At 36.5% G+C, this 22643-nt stretch overlaps 1 protein-coding gene across 1 annotated transcript in view; it reads left to right on the top strand.

The window, feature by feature from the left end:
* The window catches only part of SNTG2 (syntrophin gamma 2), a gene marked incomplete at both ends in the record, with an annotated part of 248656 nt that overhangs the window by 140276 nt on the left and 85737 nt on the right, over positions 1-22643 (top strand). The window contains 2 exons of the mRNA XM_082048487.1: positions 9538-9625; positions 15296-15387. Coding sequence (XP_081904613.1) covers positions 9538-9625; positions 15296-15387 — 180 coding nt within the window. The remainder of the gene's footprint in view (positions 1-9537; positions 9626-15295; positions 15388-22643) is intronic.

Raw genomic sequence — 22643 nt, forward strand, 5'->3', positions numbered from 1 at the left:
CTTGGCAGGGCTATGCTGTGAAATAACTTAGGGAGATCCATCCTTATGGATACCTACTGAGTGTCCCTTTACTTTTTTATGTATTTTTATGTGAAATAATTTTAATTTTTGGAAGATTGAGCATTTTCCGAATTTTCTTCTTAGATAGTTTCACATTTGTTTCCTCAAAAAAGTGAAAATGAAAACGTGTGTGAAAAGAACAAAGCCAAAACCTTTAGCATATTGTACCTTTCTTATTCCAGCTGGTTTCCCACACTGACCTACATTGTCATTGCATATTGGAAAAGAAATGTAGAGATTTTTACCTGTCAACTTTTCTGTGACTGATTACTGTGTATGAAATATGATTTATTTAGTTTGTGATTAGTCATATTGTCTTCTCAGTATGTTGCTGTTACCATTATTTCTTTAAATGGGCAATTCGAGGCATGAAATTAAGGGGCCATATCTTGAATGGCATAAGGATTTGATGTGCTCCAGGCCAAGTGGCTATTTCCAGTTGCATACGAACATATGAACAACATGCGTAGGATCCATCAGCACTAAATATTATTGGGAGGGAGCTTGCTGAAATCATCCCAGACTCTGACCACTTGCTTTCCTAATTATTGGGAGATTTACATTTGGGATCAGGCAAAGAAGGCATGTAGATTTGTAAGTGCCTTTCAAACACAATGCAGTTTTCAGATACTGTTGTACAAGAAATTGCAACTTCTCTACAAATAAGTTTTCATGAAACTCTTCAACCATGAAACAGTAAGTAAGTTTCTGTCTAGTTAAAACATTTTCATATATTTTTAGGACTAGAGAGACAAAATATAACATCAAGTTTCTAAAGACTTTACTTTCTTAACTTTATATTGGTAGTTCTCACAGAGTTCCTTTGTCTTTTCCTCCATCAGTCTCACAAGAATGCTGCAGTCATCTATTACATGGAAAGCAAAAACCTGTTATGGTTTGCAGGTAGCTGCAGAACAGAAGTGAGGGAGCATGTATTAATGGGTTTAATGTAGTAACGTAGTTAGTTTCATTAGTTAGGACTCACCATGTATTTTATAAAATTTGCTGCTGCAGTGTACGTAGACAGTAACAGAAAGAGGAAAAAATAAACATTAATAGAAAGAATGCTAATTTGCAACATTAGAGTGCAGAGGGAAGTTCTGCTGTTCATAGTTTTCCTATTCTGTCAGATCTTTTCTGAGCTGTTTTCTTGGGGATTTTGGTCACAGTAGAACAGCATACCTGGTATCATGAGACTGAGACAAGGAATTAAAAAGTGTTTCTCAGCTTGCTGTGATGAAAAAGATCTGAGTTTAATTTCCTTTCTCCAGGTGCTAATTTGCCATAAGTATTCTGTATCCCAGCCCTGCATAAAAATAAAACTACATAAAATCAGAAAATTATACTATAACTTTAAACTTTTATGTGATGTACAACTCAACCTCACTATTTCCTGATGCTCTGAGAAGCGTGATTACTTCATCACTGAATGCATCTGGCAGCATTCCTCATTAAGAAGCAAGTTATAGTATACTTTTGGTCTCCAGTGTCTTTTGCATGCAAATGATAGTATGCACATGCTTTAAAACACATTTTTGCCATTTAAATTTGCACCCTTTTGTGCCTCTACTGTGCTTTTGTAAAGGACAGCAAAATTTAAGAGAAAGGTTTGAAAAAAATGGAGAAACACATTATGCTACCTGTGTTCAATGTATACTTAAAAATATTACATAATTTCTGTAATGTACTTGTGGAAATGGATTTTCAAGCTCTAAACATATTAAGAAACCATCCGCAATTAAGTAGTTCAGATTTCAGTACCACTATTTTATCTCCATCTATTTCAGAATAACTTAATTCCCTGTCTTAGAGAAGGAACAAGTACTCTGACATTATGAGCATTTATGATGTGCACAATCTTTGAGCATAAAAGCAGAATGACTATAATTAAAACTGAGGGAAGAATTCAGCTACCTGGCACAAAGGAGCTATAGGAAGAATTGAAGTCTTTCTTAAGCTGTGGATACAAAATGTAGCACGTCTTAGATGAAGCACACAGAGAGTGCAACTGGACAGCTACAATTTTAAGGGTAAAATGAGTCAAGATTAAAGAAAAAAAAAGTGTCTCATTTAACCCTTTTCATTTTATATTTGTTTCATTTACAGATGTTGAAAGACCTACAAAGGATTTATAACAAATTATACCAGTCTCTTTAGTCATTAATAAATAGGGGATCACTCTTCTGTCTCCTCCTCCCACCTGTATAAAACAGCACCGTGGAGGGAAACCAAATATTTCAGCTAAAAGAACGGTAGTAATCAGTACTCTGGGAGAAGAGAAACTAATTCTTCAGAAAACTGTAACATGTTGATGAGATGTTCCTCTCATCAGTTTGAATGATTTTTTTTCCAGTAAAGGAAATGTTTAGTATTGAATAAAGGAATATGGTGACGTGTGCTGAATAAGTATTGGCCTGTGCAGTAGCACAATTGCAATTAATCATGGGCTGGGTTCCTGAGATTGTGTGCAGAAGGTTCAGGTGTGGAACTTTGCCTGACACAAATTTCTTTCTGATGCATACTAAATATTGCAGATGATGTGCTGTTTTATGGTGATAGTAGCAATTTCTTGCTTGAGAAGTTTTGGAAACAAAGGCATTAAAGACTGACATGCAGGGGTGCTATTGCTATGAAACAGTGCTTAGTTTTGACCACAGATATTATTATTATCCTATTATGTTCTTCTACATGCTATAAGAATTTCACTGAAAAGAATGTGCTTGTTTGACTGAAATTAAGTTAATTTTATTAATGCAGTTAGAAACTTTTTTGCAGGTATCACAGTCATTGTAATAAGTTTGAGAAGGCTAAGGTAGCAACTCGGGACAGAATTAATGTTTTTCTTGAAGTAACTTGCCAGTGTTTCCAAGTTGGAATGAAGAGAATGTAAGAACTTACTATTATCTTAGCTGTTATCTGAGAGACCAAGGGCTTTCTATCTGCAGGTGCGAGGCAGCTGGGAAGGGGGCATAGATGGGACTGACCTTGACTGACATCCAGACTGACCAATGAGAATGTTCCATGACACTAGCATCGTGCATCGTATTTAATGGGAGTTGGTTTTTCCAGCTGTGGAGACCCATTCCAGTTCTGTTTGGGAGTTTCCGGTAGTTCGGCCTTTTGCCGTTCTGCTATTTTGCAGTTGGCTTCTTGGGCCTTTCTGCCTTTTTCTCTCTCTCCCTGGGATCAGCTGTTCGGGACCAGGGTGCTCTCTCTTCCCAGGACTGACTGCTCGGCGCGGACAGAGTTTGGGAGGAATTCCATTGAGTATCACTTATTTTATATTTTATTTTAATTTAATATATAGTATTAGTATATTAGTATTATTTTGTTATTTTATTAAACTATTTTTTTCTCAGTCCGTAAGTTTTTCCCTTCCCTTATGATTCTCTCCCCTATTTGGGGGCCAGGGGGAGAGTGAGTGGCTATTGTGATTTTAATTGACAGGCTGGGTTAAACTGTGACAAAGAGGAATATTTTTTATTTTCTAGGTGTGCCAGTTCTTTAAGCCTGAAACAGTGAACATATGGATAATTAAAAATAAATTATATGTTTGATCCAAAATTACAGACATTCTAGTGAGCTGATCAGTCCATAGGTCTAGGACTTATACCTTGTACTTCAACAGTGAATGTGTTTACACCAAAAGCAGTTCCTGGTGCTTCTTATGTTTAGTCATATATTAACTCTCAATGTCTGTGATATGTCTGTTAGACTACGAGGATGTAATACAAAAGTATAACCGTGGAAAAGTTTGTTGTAAGAAAAGGAGGCAATGCACTTGGTAACACAAGACAGCCTTCATTAAATGTTGTCTATCATTCAACCAAAATTACCTTCATCGTCATTTCATACCACTGCCAGCAGACAACAGCAGAAGTTTTCTGTAAAATGACAGATAAAATTTCTCACAATTGTAGTAATATAAGCATTAATCTAATGATCAGATAACAACTGTAGAATAAACATCAGAGGTAAGAGACCACTAATAAATCAGTCATGGTAGTGATTACCTGCTTCAAAGCTTTCCTCATGTATTTGTATGTCTGGGCATGTGTATATATTTAGCAAGCTTCCTGAAACAGTTAATTACAATATTCTAAGGCTCAGGTTGCAGAAAAGAAGTCAATCCACTTGTAAACAAAGACTACAGAACATTGCACTAAAGATGTGTCACAAAACTAATGTCCTGAATCATATAATAATAGGAAGAGGCTAGGGTGAAACAGAAATATAGTCTTCTTTTAAATGTGTACTCTTATTTATATATATATATGTGGATTATCTTCCAGTAGCTACATAGAAAGGTAATCTTTTAAGATAATTATTCATCACAATCTGAGAAAATAAAACCACGAGATGCTACTAACATGTATGGCGTGGGCAGATTTTCAAACAAGGAGTGGGTTGACTCATTAGCAATATTATACCAAGTTGCATAATTTGTTCTGTGAATTGCTCAATGGCTATGAAAGCTACAAATCTCTTCAGGTGCGTACAGAAATGCAAAGAATAGTACCGGTAAAGTAGAGAAGTATAAGGAAAAGTTATATGAGTCTTGGTATATGCAGGATATCTATGACAGATTTCTGTAAAAATAATTTTAGTTCTAATTATAGGATAAGATACCCAAGTGAAAACATAAAGAAGAGTGCTGCAAATCACTGTTGAATTAATAAATTGACTGTCATTTTTCTAGCATATTTGTATAAGTTGCTCAGATACAAATGCTTGTTTTGGAATAGCCAATTAAGCATTAAGGAAGAGAGTATTGCTCATCAAATAATGCGAAGCGAAAGAAGATAAGAATCAGAAGTATTTATTGGAAACCACTTCATAATTGACCAATAAAAAAGAGACAAGTGTCAAGAAATCATTATTTCTTGAACTAACTTAATTCTGCTTCATGCTTTTCCAATACTGTCAGCAATCCAATTTTAATTCTCTAATCTTTTTTAAAGCCACTTTGCTCCTGCTGTCATTTTAAAGACTACTTGTCTCAGTTTTTCATGCATCTTCCTTGCCTACTTATACCCGTAGAAGCACAATATCACATTTTTCAGTTCTACTCATATGGGTTGAGCTGAAACTTCCAAGTTTCAAAAAAAATTTCCAATCATGCTTTAGTTTAGGAAGCATTTAAGTGTGAAGTACTATTGTTCCTTTTCATTCTGAGGGTTTAAGAGTTTTTAAAAAACTTTTAATTCTCTAAATTTCATTGGATGTTTTGCTGTTGCATGTTGTGATCTAATACTCTTCATATATTTTACTACAACTTCTTGGTTGCTTGCCTGCTGCATTACAGGCTTGTACATCATCTTCCCCTAGGTACTTGCCAAGCTCAAGATTTTCACTTCATGTGAATTTCAGGTGTTTTATTTGTGAAATGTGTGTGTACTTCAAGATCAGACAGGAGATTCACTTCCTTTTACTTCAATTTTTGCTTCAGAGTTTTAGTCTGAGTTAGGTGTTCAATCTTAAATTTTGATCTATAGATACAATAGAGGATTCATTTCATCATCATCAGATGGTTAAAGTGTAAGGTTATCATCCAGACTCTCCTTATTTAGAGATAGATACTTGCGGGTGATGATTTCTTTTTATCCTAAAAGCTCTTTACTGATTTATAGGAAAAAATATTGACAACTACTTCAGAGTTAGATTTAACTTTTAGATGGCTAAAGTTAAATGATGTGACTTCTGCTCTCAGATTGATCTTACTTAAAGGGCTATATGGGTCAATTCATTCATCAAAGACACAATTTCATTATGAATTGCTATTACAGTTCTGATCTATAATAAGACAGAACCTGATTCCAACAGACAAAACCTTGTATCAATCTCTGAGCAGCGTGAATATTAATGATCAGGTATGCTTGAAGGTTTTGAGCAAGACACAAGGCTCCAGAATTTAAAAAGAATGTACATCAGCAACGAATTGTGCTCTTGACTTGCCTGCCTAAGTTGAGTTTGTAGGTTTCCTTAAAATGGGTGTTGAGAATAAAAATGAGGCAACAGATGTCATTTGGTTTTCTTAAAATATGAGTCATATTTTTCTCTGCAGGCTCTGGACTGTAGTTATTATAGCTGAGATCTAGACACTCCTATTTATATTTTTAGCATTCTTTCTGGTTTTGAGAAATGCGTGTGAAAAAGAGAAGCATAATAAACCCTGGCTTGATGAATGCATGTAGAGATGTAGAAAATCTGCAAATTAGAGGCAGCATGAAAAGCAAGCATTTCCTTTGATGCCCTTTTCTTTTTCATACATAAAAACACAAGTAGGTGCATACACACTCAGACAGTTTGCTGCAGTAAATGTATTTAATATGCTTTTTTTTTAAACACGTTCACTTTTTACAATTCTCTTTTTAATATTAATACTACAGTAAGGCAACAGTGAATGTTACTCCAAAGCTACTGGATTTGTCTTTTTGGACTTACCGGGCTTTGGCAAAAGCTTTGGCACCACAGTGCAGTACATTATTTATTGACCTTCTGTGGTCAAATAATTTATTGACCTTCTGTGGTCTTGCCCAAATTCTTGTGGGCATTGAAATGGATGTATTTTTTTTTCTTAGTATTAATGTGGTTCAATACTAGCACCTTTTCAGACATTGCCTAAGAATACTAAGAAGCTCCAGGAGCCTGTGATACCATATGAATATCTTTTAAGGTACTTGGTAATTTTAAACCAAAGGATTAATATTAGAGTTCTTCCCTTTTCAAAATATCATTTGGCAAAAAAAAATGTCACACTCTGCAGCAGTTTCTAATCTACTGTTTTGGTTTGTTCCATACAGCTTGGATCGAATATGTCGTCATAATATTTGACTAAGATCTTCCAAAAGTACATTAGGCAGTATATCTGTCATGCTGTTTCCTCCCATCTCTTGACAAATACAAATGCTTGTGTGTGAACCTTCCTTGCTTAATTAAGAGGAAACATAGTTCTTTTGTTGTATATGTAAGTTTCCTTCAATATATTTATACCTGTTAGGAAGTTAAAATTCTTACTTGTTATTCCAAAGAATCAAAATGGTGCACATTGTGGCTTTTCTAAAAAGCCAGTTGTAAATAAGAGAGTTCTCAGTATTCATTTGATTTGATTTTTATTTCTTCCTATTACATATTTCAGAACAGTATTGTGACTATATTATAGATCTGTTGGTTTTGAAATTATCTATTAGATTTTACAGAATGCTGATGCTGCTACACTGATTCGAGATAGATATATATATAGATATATATATATATACACATGTAATAGTTTGTGGATAAAGGGCAGAACTATCTTTGTAACAGTAGGGTAGGAGTAGCAGAGGTCCCAGTCATCATTTGTCCTTTGTAAGTAATAAATAATGTCTAACATATTGCAGGAAATAAGGAACAGAGATTTTCAGGAGACATAGTTGTTCTTATGCATGAGAACCCAGTACACACTGTTTTGCTTTGCAGTCCTGACACACTCCTGTATGACCTTAAAGAAGCATTCCAGTTTTCCTGTTCTTCAGTTTCTGGTTATTCCTATTGTGATCATCCTGAGAGGGCTTAGTCAGAAATAAATTATCACAATTTTTTTTTTCCACAATGAGATCTCAGGTTCTCTTGTAGTCAATTGCCCACAAAATCTTTGAATTTAATAGAACACCCCATATCAGAGTACTGGGGTGATTAGGTAGTTCTAGCTGTTGTATTTTTAGCAGTAAATCATTTAAATGTGGATTTAGTCTGTGGTGTGAAAAAAAAAGCTTCAGTAGAGAACAAGAAGAGCAGAGAAATGGGGCCCTGGGGGAAAGGAGGATGAACCGAAAAGGAAATGCAGGTCCTCCCTGGGAAACTTGCTTAAGCTGCAGGTACTTGTTTGTTTGTTTGTTTTAATCTCTTTCTCTTATGCACCCTCTACCCCTTTGCTTCTGGATCCTCGTTCCTCAAGTGTTCTAATGTGATCCAGCTCCCTGTTTGGTGCTTTCTCTGACCTTTTGAGCTCTTGCTTCTCCCCTGCAGAACTGGATTTCCTAACTTAGCGAGTGCAAAACGTTATCATTCTCTCCCAGAGACTGATGTGTGGCCACAGGTGCTACTGCAGGTTGTTCCCAGTGGAAGTCATTGACAGACTGAAAGATAACTGGGGAGGGTGGAGGCAAACACTGTAAGTCTTAATTAAATACATGCATTTTAGAGGTACAGCAAACAGTAAGCTTTCAGCAACAGTGCTTTATATGAGTGATTCATGTGTTTGCTCACTTAATCAGCCAAATCAGAAAGTGTTCCTGTCCAGACAATGTTTTCTTCAGTGTTAGTGCTGTGAGTCTTATGGTCATTTTTCTTGCTCACTCTTTCCCGGAATATTTTTATAGCCTAAATTCCTTAGCCTCTCTGACTGCTTACTTGATTCCTTCTCCTGTTTTAGGTTTTCATATCCATCAGTCATAAGCTGATGTTTTCATGTAGGTGTAAGCTGGTGTAAGCAGTATTTCAGGTGCACAGGAGGAACAGTTACGATGTTGGAGGTAATCCTGCATCTCATCATGTCGTCCAGTGTGGCATTGTGCTAAAATAATGGCCTTAAGAATACAACCACCAGCTTCCTGCAAGTACAACATTAGACCAGTAAATATATCTCTAGGAGTTAGTTTGCTGCAGTTAGTTACTTTTCTGCTTGATACATGCTCTGGTTGTGCTCAGCTAAGAGGCCATAGGTGTCAGTATCCATTTCTGACAAACAGGGTCAGGGCTGCAGACCCTGTGTGCAGCCATCCACAAACCAAACACAATACCAGTTTCCTGATTGTCATGGATATGAAGCTGGGGAATACTTCTGCCCTGTGGTAGGAACTGAGTTCCGTCAAATATGTTGTTTGAAGCTCTGCATTTAAAAAAGCTCCTTGTGCAGTAGTGCACTATGCCTTTAATTAAATTCTGATGTTTTCAGACATATGTCTATACACATATGTGTGTGTATATGTGTTCCCTTCTGATCAGCAAGTCCTTACAGATAATGAAGACAGTAACAAAAATAAAAACTATATTTGAAAGAGAGAAATGTACTTAATGCATCACCCAACTGAATCAAAACAAATACTTAAGATCTAGATATGTATGGTACATTAATATGTATTTATGTGTCTGTTTAAGTGTATACACGCACAATTAATGCATTCTATCTACATAAACACATATTTCCCTACTACCCTATGCCAGTTTTATAAAATTAATTTGTTTGCAGAAGCTGTGTTCAGCTGGTGTATAAAACCAGGTTGCCTGTCAAGCTACTTATTCAAGTTGTTCCATTGGTCTCACTCTTATCCGTTGTTGGTGTGGCTTGACCCTCAAGATATTTTTAATTCCCCATCAGAAATGTTCATACTGAATTTATTATAGATTACTTACAATGAAATCAACATCTCTATTAATGTGCTTTCCATGACTGGTGGTTCTTTGGTTTAAAGTAGCTGTTATTTGTCACACTGACAGGTACACCTACTGCGAAATGCTGGCGATGAAGTTACCATCACTGTTCAGTACCTCAGGGATGCTCCATCATTTTTAAAGCTCCCATTAGGTAAGAGGAAATTAATGGATAGGAGTAATGTGTTTTCTTCTTTGCAGTATTCTCATAAGATGTTAGTGACAGAAATAGGAACTCAATCTTTGAGGGTTTTACAGGAAGAAATGGAAAATTGTGTGTGCTTTAGTGCTTAGCATATAAGAATCTAATGTATACTGCATGACTGCTTCTGTATAGTTTTTTTTTTTTTAATTGAAAACCTCATTAAAATGCAGTACAATCATGGTTGATATCTGAAGGTTTTTTCTACAGAAGCTTTGCCTAAATACAAGAAATAGCATTTGCAAACATCTGAATCATGCATTCACACTGAAAAGTATTTTCAGGACACTTACAAACAAATGGATCACAATAATAAAATTAGTTCCCTGAGCTGAGTCTGTTTTGCCCATGATGGTAATTGGTGAGTGATCTCTCCCTGTCCTTATCTTGGCCCACAAGCCTTTCATTATATATTCTCTCTCCTGTCCAGTTGAGAAGGGGTAGTGGTAGAGCAGCCTTGGTGAGCACCTGGCATCCAGTCATGGTGAACCCACCACAATGCTCTGTGTGAAACAGCTGCCACCTTCACAAGGAGCTCACACAGGTCTGGGAATATTGGTGCCCTCTTAGAATCACAGAAGCATAGAATAATTTTGATTGGAAAAGATTTTTAAGATAATTGAGTCCAACTGTTAACCTAACATTGTCACTAAACCATGTCCCTAAGAACCTCATCTATACATTTTTTAAAGACCTTCAGGGATGGGGACTCAACCACTTCTATGGGCAACCTGTTCCAATGCCTGACAACCCTTTCCATGAAGAAATTTTTCATAATATCCAATCTAAACCTCCCATGGTGCAACTTGAGGACATTTCCTCTTGTCCTATCACTTGCTACTCAGGAGAAGAGACCAACACCCTCCATGCTACAACCTTCTTCCAGGTAGATGTAGACAGCAATAAGGTCTCCCCTCAGTCTCCTTTTCTTCAGGCTAAACAACCTCAGTTCCCTCAGCCTCTCCTCATAAATGTTGTGCTCCAGACTCTTCAATGGTGTCATTGCCCTTCTCTGAACTCGGTCATGGTACATCACAGGGAGGAGTTTAGCTGACTCCTGTATTGCCTTTCTCACCAAGAGGCACTCTAGCCATTCCTGTCTGGGAAGCTGAGATCATGTCACTGCTTCTGTGAAGTGCTATTTGTGGAAAGAGAAAGCAGTGATCAGCAGCAAGACCAGATCATCCTTTATCTCCATGTGACCAGATCTGTGTGCAAAACTTCTTTAGGTAAATAGCTTCCATGAAAACTTGAACTAGGAACTTTCACCTTACAAAAACCTCTGTTCTCTTTAAAAGGGCCTTTTTCATGGCCTGTGGCCAGCTAGCACTGTTTGCAGTCTACCTCTGATTACTGTTGTTCAAAGAAAACCTGTTCGGAATAGTGTAAACAGTGCCCTTTTAGACAAGCTATCCCAGACTTTCAGCCATCACAGCAGATAAGCAATTCTTCTTAAATGAAAGAGATATTTTGGATACAAACTGCTTATTTTGGGCAGCTCATTAGACTTGCTTCCTTCACACGGAGCATGAGATCTTTGGCAAGCATTATACTGCCCTACCCAGTCCCATGCATGATCCCACACCTTCAGTCCCATAGTACATGTTTAACAAAAGGACTTACTAAGTATGATCAGGCAGCTGAGGAACTTGAGAAATGACCCTTCTTATGAACTGAACCTGGACCTCAGCACAGAGCTCATCTCTCCAAGTTACTCTGTGCAGCCACCCAATACAGGCTGAAATCCAGCTCAAGGAGTGACATGATCTGTGGTGACTTGACATAAATACTCATGCTTGTGGTGAGGAAATAAGCAAATAAAATGTAGAAAATTATGAAAACAGGTCTGGTTTCGGACCATACACTGAAGTTAAGGAGAAGAGCAATGGTGCGACAAAGCACCCAGTTTCAAAAAGATCTTTTTGCAGGCCCATGCACAAAAGCAATTTACTGCACAATAAAGTACTTCCCAACTCACACTGTAGGCAGGATCATAGCATTCCAGCAGACTTAGGCACATTGTCCCTGACCTTCAAGCATTCAGTCAGACCAGCTGCTGTGCTGGCAGTTTTAGGTGTGTTCACTTCAAATGCAACCATACTGTCCCTTCCTTTTAACCAGTATTATTACTGTTTCTTATAAGTACATCGTCAGGAGTAGCAACTGCCTCTGCTGCTTCCTTTGGGTACCTCTTCCTTCCCTACTCTATCTCCTGCTGTGGCTAACAAAAACACAAGATGTCACAACAGAGAACTATCAACCTACAGTTCTCACCACGTTTTTCTGATTGCTCCATTCTTTCATGGATTGTGAATGACAAATATAGGATTTGCCATGGCTTTAGGCATGGATACTGATTCCACAGGGTGGTGGAGCACTGGAACAGGCACCCCAGGGAGGTGTCATGGCCCCAAGCCTGACAGTTTTCAGGAAGAGACTGGACAACACCCTCAGACACATGGTGTGAACTGTGGGGTTGTCATATGCAGGGACAGGAGTTGGACTCAATGATCCTCATGGATCCCTTCCAACTCAGGACATTCTATGATTTAAGGATGAGACCAGGATGACTTGTTCCGATGTTTGGAGGAGGTCCTAACACAGGGTGGTGTGCCACCATGGACCTATGTCTCTTTCACGGCTGCCTGAAATGCTGGGCCCTTAGTAGAAGGAGAGAGAAGGAGAGAGTAGAAGGAGTAGTAAATTAAATTATGCCAGAAAGTATTCTCTGCCACAGGAATTTGATAAGCAATTTTATAACATGCTGCAGAATGCTTGGAGAAATTTTGCATAGGGCACATACTTCTCTCTCAGAAAACTATCAGGCCTGGATCAGAAGTTAACATGGGCCAGGATGGTAATCCACCAGGTCGTTTGGCTCCATGGCTAGGTTGATTCCTCATCCCATGGTATGTGGTTTGCTCTAAGGTCACTGTCAGCTAGAGAGAGGATAGATTTGTGTTTCTGGAAATTAAAGGAAGGAATTTTGGCTTTTGGAGGTGAGTGAGGAAGTTATTAGTGGCTATGAGGGTTACTTGTTAGCCTGTTACAGAATAATTATGGTGTCAGCTCTTGGGTACAGTCATTAAGGATTCTTTGGAACTAAGTCCATTGCCCACACCAGAACTGAGCAGGGCTTTTAGGACCTTTTAAGATAAGATTCACTGCTGCTAGGAGGACTCTTCATGACATTTTATGCTATAACAGGCTCTCTTCATAATTTTTCTTTTGGATAGTTATACCCAATTATCAGAATATTCTGAATTGCAAAGCTTGTAATTAAAAATCACCAGGAGTCTTTCCTTTTATTTTAATTTTGTGGTTCTGAAATGGCCATTTTGTCTACTGGAGATTGTCTATGATATAATTAGAAAGTTATATAAATGAGATTTTATTTATATACAAGAGGTCTCCTGTATCATTCAACAATGTTGAACATACGACAAATTGTTGTCTTGCTAAGTACTTTTTGTACATTGATCCACTGTCCTTTGTTTTGGGGTTTTTGTTTGTTATTTAGTGATTTAGTGTAATTCACTGACTGAAGTAAACAACTACTCGTTGATGGGACTCTGAATTGACTAGAACTTTAATAGAGACCTTTCTAGGTCTAGAAAGCTTATAGGTATTTGAAGTTAAAAATAAAATCCAGGCTTCATTAAAATAAGTGGTAGAATACCTAAATTTTTAAATTGAAAAATCTCAATGATTCTGCCAAAAACAATATAAAAGGATTGATAAACAACTCCTACCTGTACCACTGCAAATGGGTTCTTGCTTTAGCCTCAGTATCAGCTAGCTTAGTGATTTCATGAGTGACTGCTAGCTCAGCAAAATCTCCCGTGATCCTTACAGTGTTTCTTTCCCTCACCTTGGAGTTCTGCCTGGCTTTTTCATGCTACCCCTGGGGCATTTAAGCCTCTGTGAGCTGCAGATTCCTATATCCTTGCTATCTCTCTCCTTCTGACCCGTTCTCACCTTACAGGTTAAGTTGTTTTTTTTTCTTCTCAGCCTGTTAGCTATTGTTCAGGTAAAGATCAGGCAAAGATCTTCTCCTCTCCCACGGGACCCTTCCTGGCCCAGCCTTCTCAAGAGAACAAAAATGACACAGCTGAGAATAAGCAAATTAAACAGATGATGCCTGTCATAGTATAGATTGGCATTTCTCATAGGGCTGGCTGTCTAACTGTGATTTGGGCAGGCTAAGAGGACAGCTAGGCAATAATGATTGCTGGAAATCTGACAACATACCAAACACCTTTTTTTCTGGCTTCTGTACCCATCAGGATACTGTATTGTGGTCATGGAGGGAGGAGTTACCTGTTGCTGATGTTTTGTTTTACATAAACACTTTATTTTTTTAGTCTTTCTCAAACTAATGTTCCCAAGTTTGACTGGCACCTAACACTTGATTTGGAGTCTCATCTACTTGTGCAAGGGCTGTGGTTTATGTTAGTATATTTTGCATCATGTTGAGCGTATACAGTGGGAACTTCTAAAATGAGGACTGCAGGACTGCAAGTGAAAGCATGCAGAAACTTCAAAATTCAGGGTATAATTCTGAGACCTCAGCACAGAACTGACAGAGATTTCTTATGGAGAAAATGAGCTTTTGTTGAATTAAGTTCCATTTTGCTAGATCTTCCAGATATGTCAAATAGATACATACAAAAATATATGATTAAGAATGACTTTTTGACTTTCGTGATGTTAGACTTGACAGATCTATTAATGTGAAATGATTTATGGACAATTTCAGGTAACTTCTGTAGATGGAAAAATGAGTTTTTTGTGATGATGAATGTAATGCTGTGAAATTGATTTTATGTGCTTTATTGATAAGACCAAGTACTGTCGAACAGTAATTGTATATTATTGGTGCTATATGTTAACACTTTACATTTAAGCAAAAATTACACAATGGTGTGACTTTGTGCTGTTTCCATTATTATATGTTACAAAAGTATTAAGCTTTCCTGGAGTCACTTGCAGGATCATGATGCATAACTGCTAAAGAGTCTTGAAGAATATAACTGTGTAATCTTAACATATTAACATTGTATCAACATTTCATGATAACGGTTTGATTTGAATTTCTCATTTTGAGAAGGTGCATAATTCTTGAAAATAACTGGCATTTTAAGAAAAAGGTGTATCCATTAATAAAGTGTATGTATGTGCACAGTTACTACTTGCCTGAGAGTTTCTTATTTGTTTGTTTATAAATACAGTCCATGGTTATACTTTAAGGTGAGACTTTCAAAACTCACTGGGAAACTTATTCATTAAATTAAAGAGATTTGTATAACTTAATTTCTTACTTGGTTTTGAATAGCTCATTCTCAGTGAAAAAAGGCTTAATCCTGCGAGCAGTTAAGCATACAAGTAGTTCCCATGAGCACAGTCTCCATAAATAGCATCTAGCTACCTTGTTTTCTTTCTAGACATAAAGTACAGCATATGGACATTTTCTTGGCTGTCATTCTGCAGTGTAAGTAGTACTTCTGGTTTAGTTTAGTGATTTATATTAAAAATTCTTCCCCTGTTTTACAGCTGGGATAGATATTGCCTGATACATATATTTTTAACACAAGCAATTATTTTCCATGATCTGATTTCCAGGTTCCCCTGGACCATCCAGTGATCACAGCAGTGGAGCTTCATCACCTCTCTTTGACAGTGGCTTACATTTAAATGGAAACTCAACTAACACTGTAAGCAAATGAATAATAGAGACATGGTGTAAGCTATGTGAGTCCTGTTCCCATTTGAAGCTTCAAATTCTGGTGTAGGACTGTAAGGCTACCCCAGTTTTTGTTGCTCTTGTTTGCTTGTTTATTTGATTGATTTTTAAGTGCAAATACTGTCAAAATCTATACTTACAAAGTAGCAAATATGGGGCCCTGGGCTTCCAGATTCTCACTCTGAGACAACTGAGAAGCTTGTAGGAGTGAGCACGGTAAGATTTAATAATTTAATAATTGTTTAGGCATGAACTTTTGTCATTTTTTGTTGAATTGTAGTATTGTACTATTGAATTAAGTCCTGGTAGAGATGCTGAAGTGTCTGTGGAATTCATAAAATAGCATAAAGTTGAATTATTGAAGCAAACTTTCAAAGAAAGGGAGAAAAAATGAAAGAAATAAAATGGGAATCATACTAAAGGAAAAAAAAAATCTGTGTCTTTAATCCAGAGTATATTCAGTTCTTTTTTTCTGTGGTGAACAGCTATGACTAAATTAGTTGCAGTATTGTGGGGAAAAAAAAATCCTTTCTGCAGGACAAATACTGGTCACCAAAGCCAACAAAGATACGATGTCTTGGGAGGTGACAATGTTGCTCTTTTAAAAATGAAGATTGACAATGTACATACTATCTGTACAAGGACATGAACCTTCATGATCAAAACTTCTTTAACTCCTAAAAAATTGCTGCTGTAGTCCTTCAGTTGGATATTAAATCTTAGAGAAGGAATGTCCAGTGAATGGAGTGAAGGTTTCTCCTCTCCTCTGTTTTTCCTTTTCTTTCCTACTCAGCCAGCGATGTCAGTGTCTGCTGCCTACTGCACTTCTCCCAAGCTTTGCACTTTTTTTAGCACTGTCTCTCTAAACTAATCCTTAAGTCTTGTTTTCATGTGGTATATATAGATATGATAATATATTATTTATATACAATAAATAAACAGAAATACGCTTTTCTGTGCTGATACCTGTACCTTAGCACTTGGGGTCAAAACTGAGCATAAATATCAGTTTCACATTTATTTGTTTCTAATGATCCAGATAATTATTACCTTTATTTACTTTGTATTGTTGTCTTACTAAAGAATCCCAACCTGTCCTCAGGGTCCAGCATTTTGCAATGCCTGTGTATCACATGCTCTTCAGACAAGTGAAGTCCTTTCTGCAAAAGGCTTACATTACAAGGGTGTTGTGGACAGATTATTGCCTGTGATTGCATTAGCATGCTTTAGTAAATTAATGCCTGTTAATTTAGTGCTAGAGTGAGTGTGCCATAATAACTTTCAGTAATCATTATGACTGTACTGTGGGAATTGCACACTTTGAATTCTATGCATTATAAAAACATAAATAAGTAGTTAGAGTTTTGTAGACTTGTAGCAGAGTAATTTAGAGTTAGTTTCCAAGGTAGCACACAAATGAGTCTGCATAAGCTTGAAATATAAGTGGAAAACCAGAAAGTTAAAAAAGGGGTATACTAAAATACTAACTTGTTTTTATACAGTACTTAATTTTTCTGAAACTTGACATAAAGTCACATGAGGAGCTATGCGCCAGACACTATGACCTAGAAGTGGAGTAAAGCAAAACAATCCACCTTTTATCTAGCCTAGTAAAAAATTCATGATCTCTCTTCATGGGAAACAAAACGAAAAATTGCCAGATTCTTGCTATGAAATGCCAAAGCAAGGCTTTAAGTATTCTGAGCAGGAATGACTGGCTTTAAAGATGGTCCGCTGGAGGTATGTGGTCAAACTTTTATCAAACTAAGCTGTGAGTGAAACTGAGCTGTGATCAGATCTTCAAAAGTGGTTATAAATGTGTTTTAACTACCAGCTAGTGAGTCCTTCTGCTTCTTTTTTCATTCAATTTTTTCATTTTTCTGGTGAGGGAAGCGCAGAACTGGCGTTACCTATGATGGTATTGCCCAGTAAGGCTAAGGATATTTAAATCCCTTTTTAATGTCACCTTGGTAGGGGAGATCTGGCTCACTTTGAACATTATGTCATGTAAGTTTGTGTTGTAGTTGTATGTACCTTCCTGACCACAGTCAGATCCGTGCCATATTATACAGTACAGGGATATTTATGCGTGTAAATGCAGCTCCAAAAGCACACAATGTAGTGGAATGAGAGGTACGGAATAACTGTTGTGGCAGTTTCAACAAGCTATCATTCAGCATCTCTGTTCTGAAAAACAATAATATAGAGATACTTGAGCTAATGCTGTATTCAGGCTGTAACGTTCACATGACACTACAGAATATGTTGTGGTGAAACTGGCCATGTTAACATCAAATTGCTTCTGCCTAATATGATTATACCATTTTCAGTTCTGGTGCTAGCTTGCCGCTGTTAAATACATCTTCATCACCTCTGCTGTGGAGCACCTGTTATATGTGACATGATATCATCTGGAGGATTTATATACATTCTCCCTATAATATCTTAGCCGTTTTCAGTGTAGCACTTGAAGGGGGTTCTCTGGAATACAGAGAAATAAGCTAAAGTCCTCTCTTCACACCTAATTATTTTGTGCTTGGGCACTGACAAATGCTACAGAGACTGGTAGTGGCAGATACATTCATCTGTATCTTATAAGTGGTTTATTAAACACAATGTGAAGTTTCAGAGGGGAACATAAAACATTCAGAGGCACTGATCTCTAGGGTAGTGATTACAAGTTGTTTACCTGAAGGATTCTAACTATAAAACTATGAAGAAAATACTGTAGAGATACTCTCCTAGATATCCAAATATCTTTGATTTCCAGGCAAGTTCTCTGGAGAAACTTGGGTTAGGGAAAAAAAAAAAAAGAGACTGAAAATAAACCAAATTCCTCTTTAGGACACCATTGAAAAGAAACCGAATTCCATTTTAAGACAGTATTGAATAAGATAATAATTACAATGCAAACAGACAAGGTAATAGGTTTTCATTTGTTTAAAAATCCAGCTTCCCTGAATTGTCTAAAACTGATATTCTAGTAAGTGGTGAGACCAGAGTAAATAGTTATTTTATGTGTGTTTGTGTAATTTAAGAACTATAATTTAATTTTGATAGTGTATGTTTAGTTTAGGTGGTTAAATGAAGCTAAACAGGCACTTAAAATTTTATAAATTGCTTTAAAATATTTTTTTTCCTTGATGGCTTTGTTTCATCTGTTAAATTCTTTTTTTTTTTTTTTTTTTTTTTAACTTTAAAAAAGACATTGTCTACTTCATCACCAAGTACTGCTTTTAAAAAAATAAAATACACAGATGTCCAGCTCTTGGTGGGACCAGTAGGGTGCTAAATCTTTAACGTCTGTGGTAGTCTTGGTTCCAGAGTGAATGATATGACTCCATCCCTAGTGTGTAAAGGCAGAAAGGGAAGAGGATGCAAGAAAGGAGGGTGGGCACCCTCCAACTGAGATGGATGCTTTAGTGGAGTGTGTGACCAGACCACTGAATTGAGATTGAATCGATGACCTTTATCTGAAAGCTTCAGTAGTTTTATTTTTCTAATGTTCCTGTAGTGTCTTCCAATTCAGTATAAGTACACTATTGATCATTCTTAAGTTTTGTTTTTCATTTTTATCATCCTGTAGTTCACTTTAAAGAAGAAAAGTTTCAGGATTTCAGATCAATAGCTTTTGTATTAGAACAGTTCAGCATGTGATACCAGTAGACTCTGCCAACTCTTGATCTGAAAATCCATGATTTTCTCGCTGAATATGGAAGCAATGTGACTTTAAATTGTCTTTCAGTTCACAGTGTGTCATTTGGAAATGTACTTGCATAAAATGTAATTAATGTAATAAATACAAAAAATAGCTCTCTTAGAGGTACAGCACTGGTTACTCCCATGAAAATAATCATCACCATGTCTTGCATTTCTTTGCTGAAGAGAACACAGCTAGCTACACTTAAATATTTTGGACTGCTGCTGTGCTGAGAACCTTTATGAAATGAGATAAACACACTGCAAGTAAGTGTGCTCCTTTTTTTCGATTAATAAAATATGAAATTACTGTCCCATTCCCACCTACAGGAGAAAAAAAATCCAAATTTTCGTTTTCTGATTACATCTCTCAGAAATTGTAGCAGTAGAAGCTGAAAAAAGCCTGGTAAATAACACTTTTCTACTCCACTACTATAGAGTTATTAAGGTTATGCTTTCTATATTAAGTATTGAAATGCTGTTCTAAAGTGCTGTGTTTTTCTAATTCTGTTTAGAGTTGATTGGGACTTTCACTGTGACATTAATGAAGTGAATAAAGGTATCTTTAAAAGTCTTATCTTTTAGTTGTATTGATCCCTACTGTCACTGCTAATCCTTTCAGCAGACTTATTTCTTCTAGTATTTAACATCTAATTGATCAGGTTGGCCATTTCTCCTGCACATAAATTAAACACTTGTTTAATTTCCCAGTAAAATTTAAGTCAACTATGGTTTTAGGATTTTATTTTTTTTTTCCAACCTAGAGTCTTAACAAATGCTGGTGAAAGAAAATATTGCATTGAAAATACAAATAAGGTCTTACTAGCTGCTAAATAAATGAACACTGAACAATATTTGCTGCTTTATGACATCTGATACTCATTTTAAAAGTATTCACTTAAAACACTGAAAGTTAATCCGATATTCACACACTTCCAAAGAAGATGGCTTCAGTTTTTTTAAGTGAGGCTGACCTAAGCCCAAGTCTGTTTCCACTGGAAAAGAAGTCAAAGACCAAGAAAGGTCAGATGAACAATTATAGCTGTGTTATTTATCTTTCAGAAAAAAGTGCAGTAGGATCGCAATGGAAATAATATGTCAAATAGAAAACAGTAACTTGCATTTGTTAGGTATCTGCTTTCATTTCTTAGTTATACCTATATTTCCCATACACAGCCCTTTCATGTGAATGCATTGTTTCTTACTGTTCCTATAAATTCATCCATTTTAGTTCCCAGCAGCAGCAAAAAGAAAATGGCTTAGTCCCGATTTATTACCTTTTTTATAGCTTCTGATAGAAATGGAGTCATTCTCATCGTCCCTCTTTTTTCTCTTATTATCTGTTGTCCTGCCTATGACTATGAAAGTTCAAAATTAAGTACTTCAGGTCAGAGCTAGATTATAAAGAAAAGTTAGAAATTTGAAACTGTTGTATGAGTAAACAAAATTATGATAATTTCTCACCTGTTGCCAACACGGTGAACAGAAGAAGCATCTTTCATGTGTGTTAGCAGGGAGTATCTCAGGTCCTTTGTTAGAGGCAAATACATGTGGTATCGTTCATGAGATTGAAAACTAAATGAGGAAGTGTTAGAAGGAATGAAAGCAAGGGGTTTTTGTTTTGGTTGGTTGGTTGGTTTTGGTTTTTTTGTTTGTTGTTTGTGTGTGTGTGTGAAAGATCCATCTACTGTTTCCCCAGTCAGTGTTCGACTACTGTTCCAAATACCAGGCCCTGGTAATGATCAGTATGGAAACAGAGAGGCATATAGTGATTACATGTTTCTAGATATGATATGAGCATAGATGAACTCCAGCAGTTCAGGTACATGCTATAAATGGCTTACAGTGAAAAATGGTAGTAAAATTGAGTCAACAAGTTCTCCCACAGAGTTGCATCCACTGTCATGCCACAAATTCCCACAACAAATTGAGAATTACTGAGCTCCTAGTTAGTGATATAAGGGAAAGTCAAGCCTAACCTTGAGCTAATTTTTCTAAGCAAGGACAGAACGCCCCATTTGTGGATATGTAAGGCTGCCAAAAGCTGTCTGTAACAGCTGAAGTTTGGGTACACTTGCATGTCCAGTATTATGCCAATAATCTCAACATTGTATTTTATTCCGTTTTTTTCTTTATATATCTTTAATGTTAGGTTTTGATTTATGACTGCTGTTACAGTTTGAGAAGAATCATAATCACTTCCTGCTTTTTGTGCTGAGATTTCATATAAACTACTCTGCCCCCTGTCCTCTGCCTCCCAAAGGAAGAATATATCTGGAAAGGTGTTCAAGGCAAGGTTGTTGAGGTTACTCAGGAACCAATTACATACTAGCCCAAGGGAAACAAATTAAAGAAAATGTGCAAAGTTCTGTCAAATAGTCCATATGTATTTTCTAAAGATATTTTAGTCAGGCTTATACCTTATTGGTTCACTAAAAAAAATAATAATGTAATAGCTCCTAGCAGCACAGCTGTAATGAAATATTCATTAGTATTTCTATTGTGAATCACTTCTAGAGAAACTTGTATAACTGAAAGATTTTTAATTTTTTTTTCCTCACTGGTAGAATAGTAAACCTGTTGATTTAAATCCATAGCTACTGCAGTGAATAAGGCAATGTAGGTGCCTAACATGTACTGCTATACAGACTCTCCATGTAAACATCACATATAGGTACTCAGTGTCTGCAAAACCATCCCTTAATTAAAAATCATTAAATGTCTTCAAGAGCGGTCATTAAATTTCAAAAGCATGCATGTGATGCAGTATTAGAATTAAAAGTCTTTCTTTTCTGTGATAGAAAGGGAGAGGTAGTATCCTTGTTTCACATGCTGTTTTACCTTCCTCCCATTTAATTAAACATCTGTCAATTAAAATAATGTAGAATAGAGCTGGATAATTAAAAGTTGCTGCTTTCACTGAATTTTAAAGACATCAAATTACTTGTCCAAATTGTTATTTCGTCTGGAAGAGCTTGTTTCCTGTATAGAAGCCTTTATCTATTAAATGATTTGGTGATGCATACTTTACCAGATAATTACTGTCTTCTTAAAGCTGTCACAGAACTGTGCACCTGCATCTAAGAATTCCATTAAAAATAAATAAACACAGACCCTCTACTGAATTGATGCTGCATCAAAGGAATGCACAGGTATTTTGATATCGTCATTAAATCCCTCTGAATTCTGAGACAAGTCAACTGCTCTAATTGACTCCTATTTACAGTAGATATCTCAATAATGTTTTTCTTTATTTGGGCATCACAAGAGTTTCACTCATGTCTCTACTCTCGGCTGAACAGTTGTTAATTGTGTTGTTCCACAACTGAAGTAAGCTAATGTAAGACTCTTTTGCTGCTAAATGGTTCAGTCTCGTTTTCTTCTCCAACCAGTCTACAGCCTCTGTCTGTCCCTGGAATAAGTATCAGCAAATGCTTAGCTTTATGGACATTTTAGGACATTTTTACGTACATTTGGTTCCATTTTATGGAATGGGCTCAAGACTTTAATGATACATAATAAATCCTT

This window comes from Streptopelia decaocto (assembly GCF_964273445.1).
Source record: "Streptopelia decaocto genome assembly, chromosome: 3".
Lineage (NCBI taxonomy): Eukaryota > Metazoa > Chordata > Aves > Columbiformes > Columbidae > Streptopelia > Streptopelia decaocto.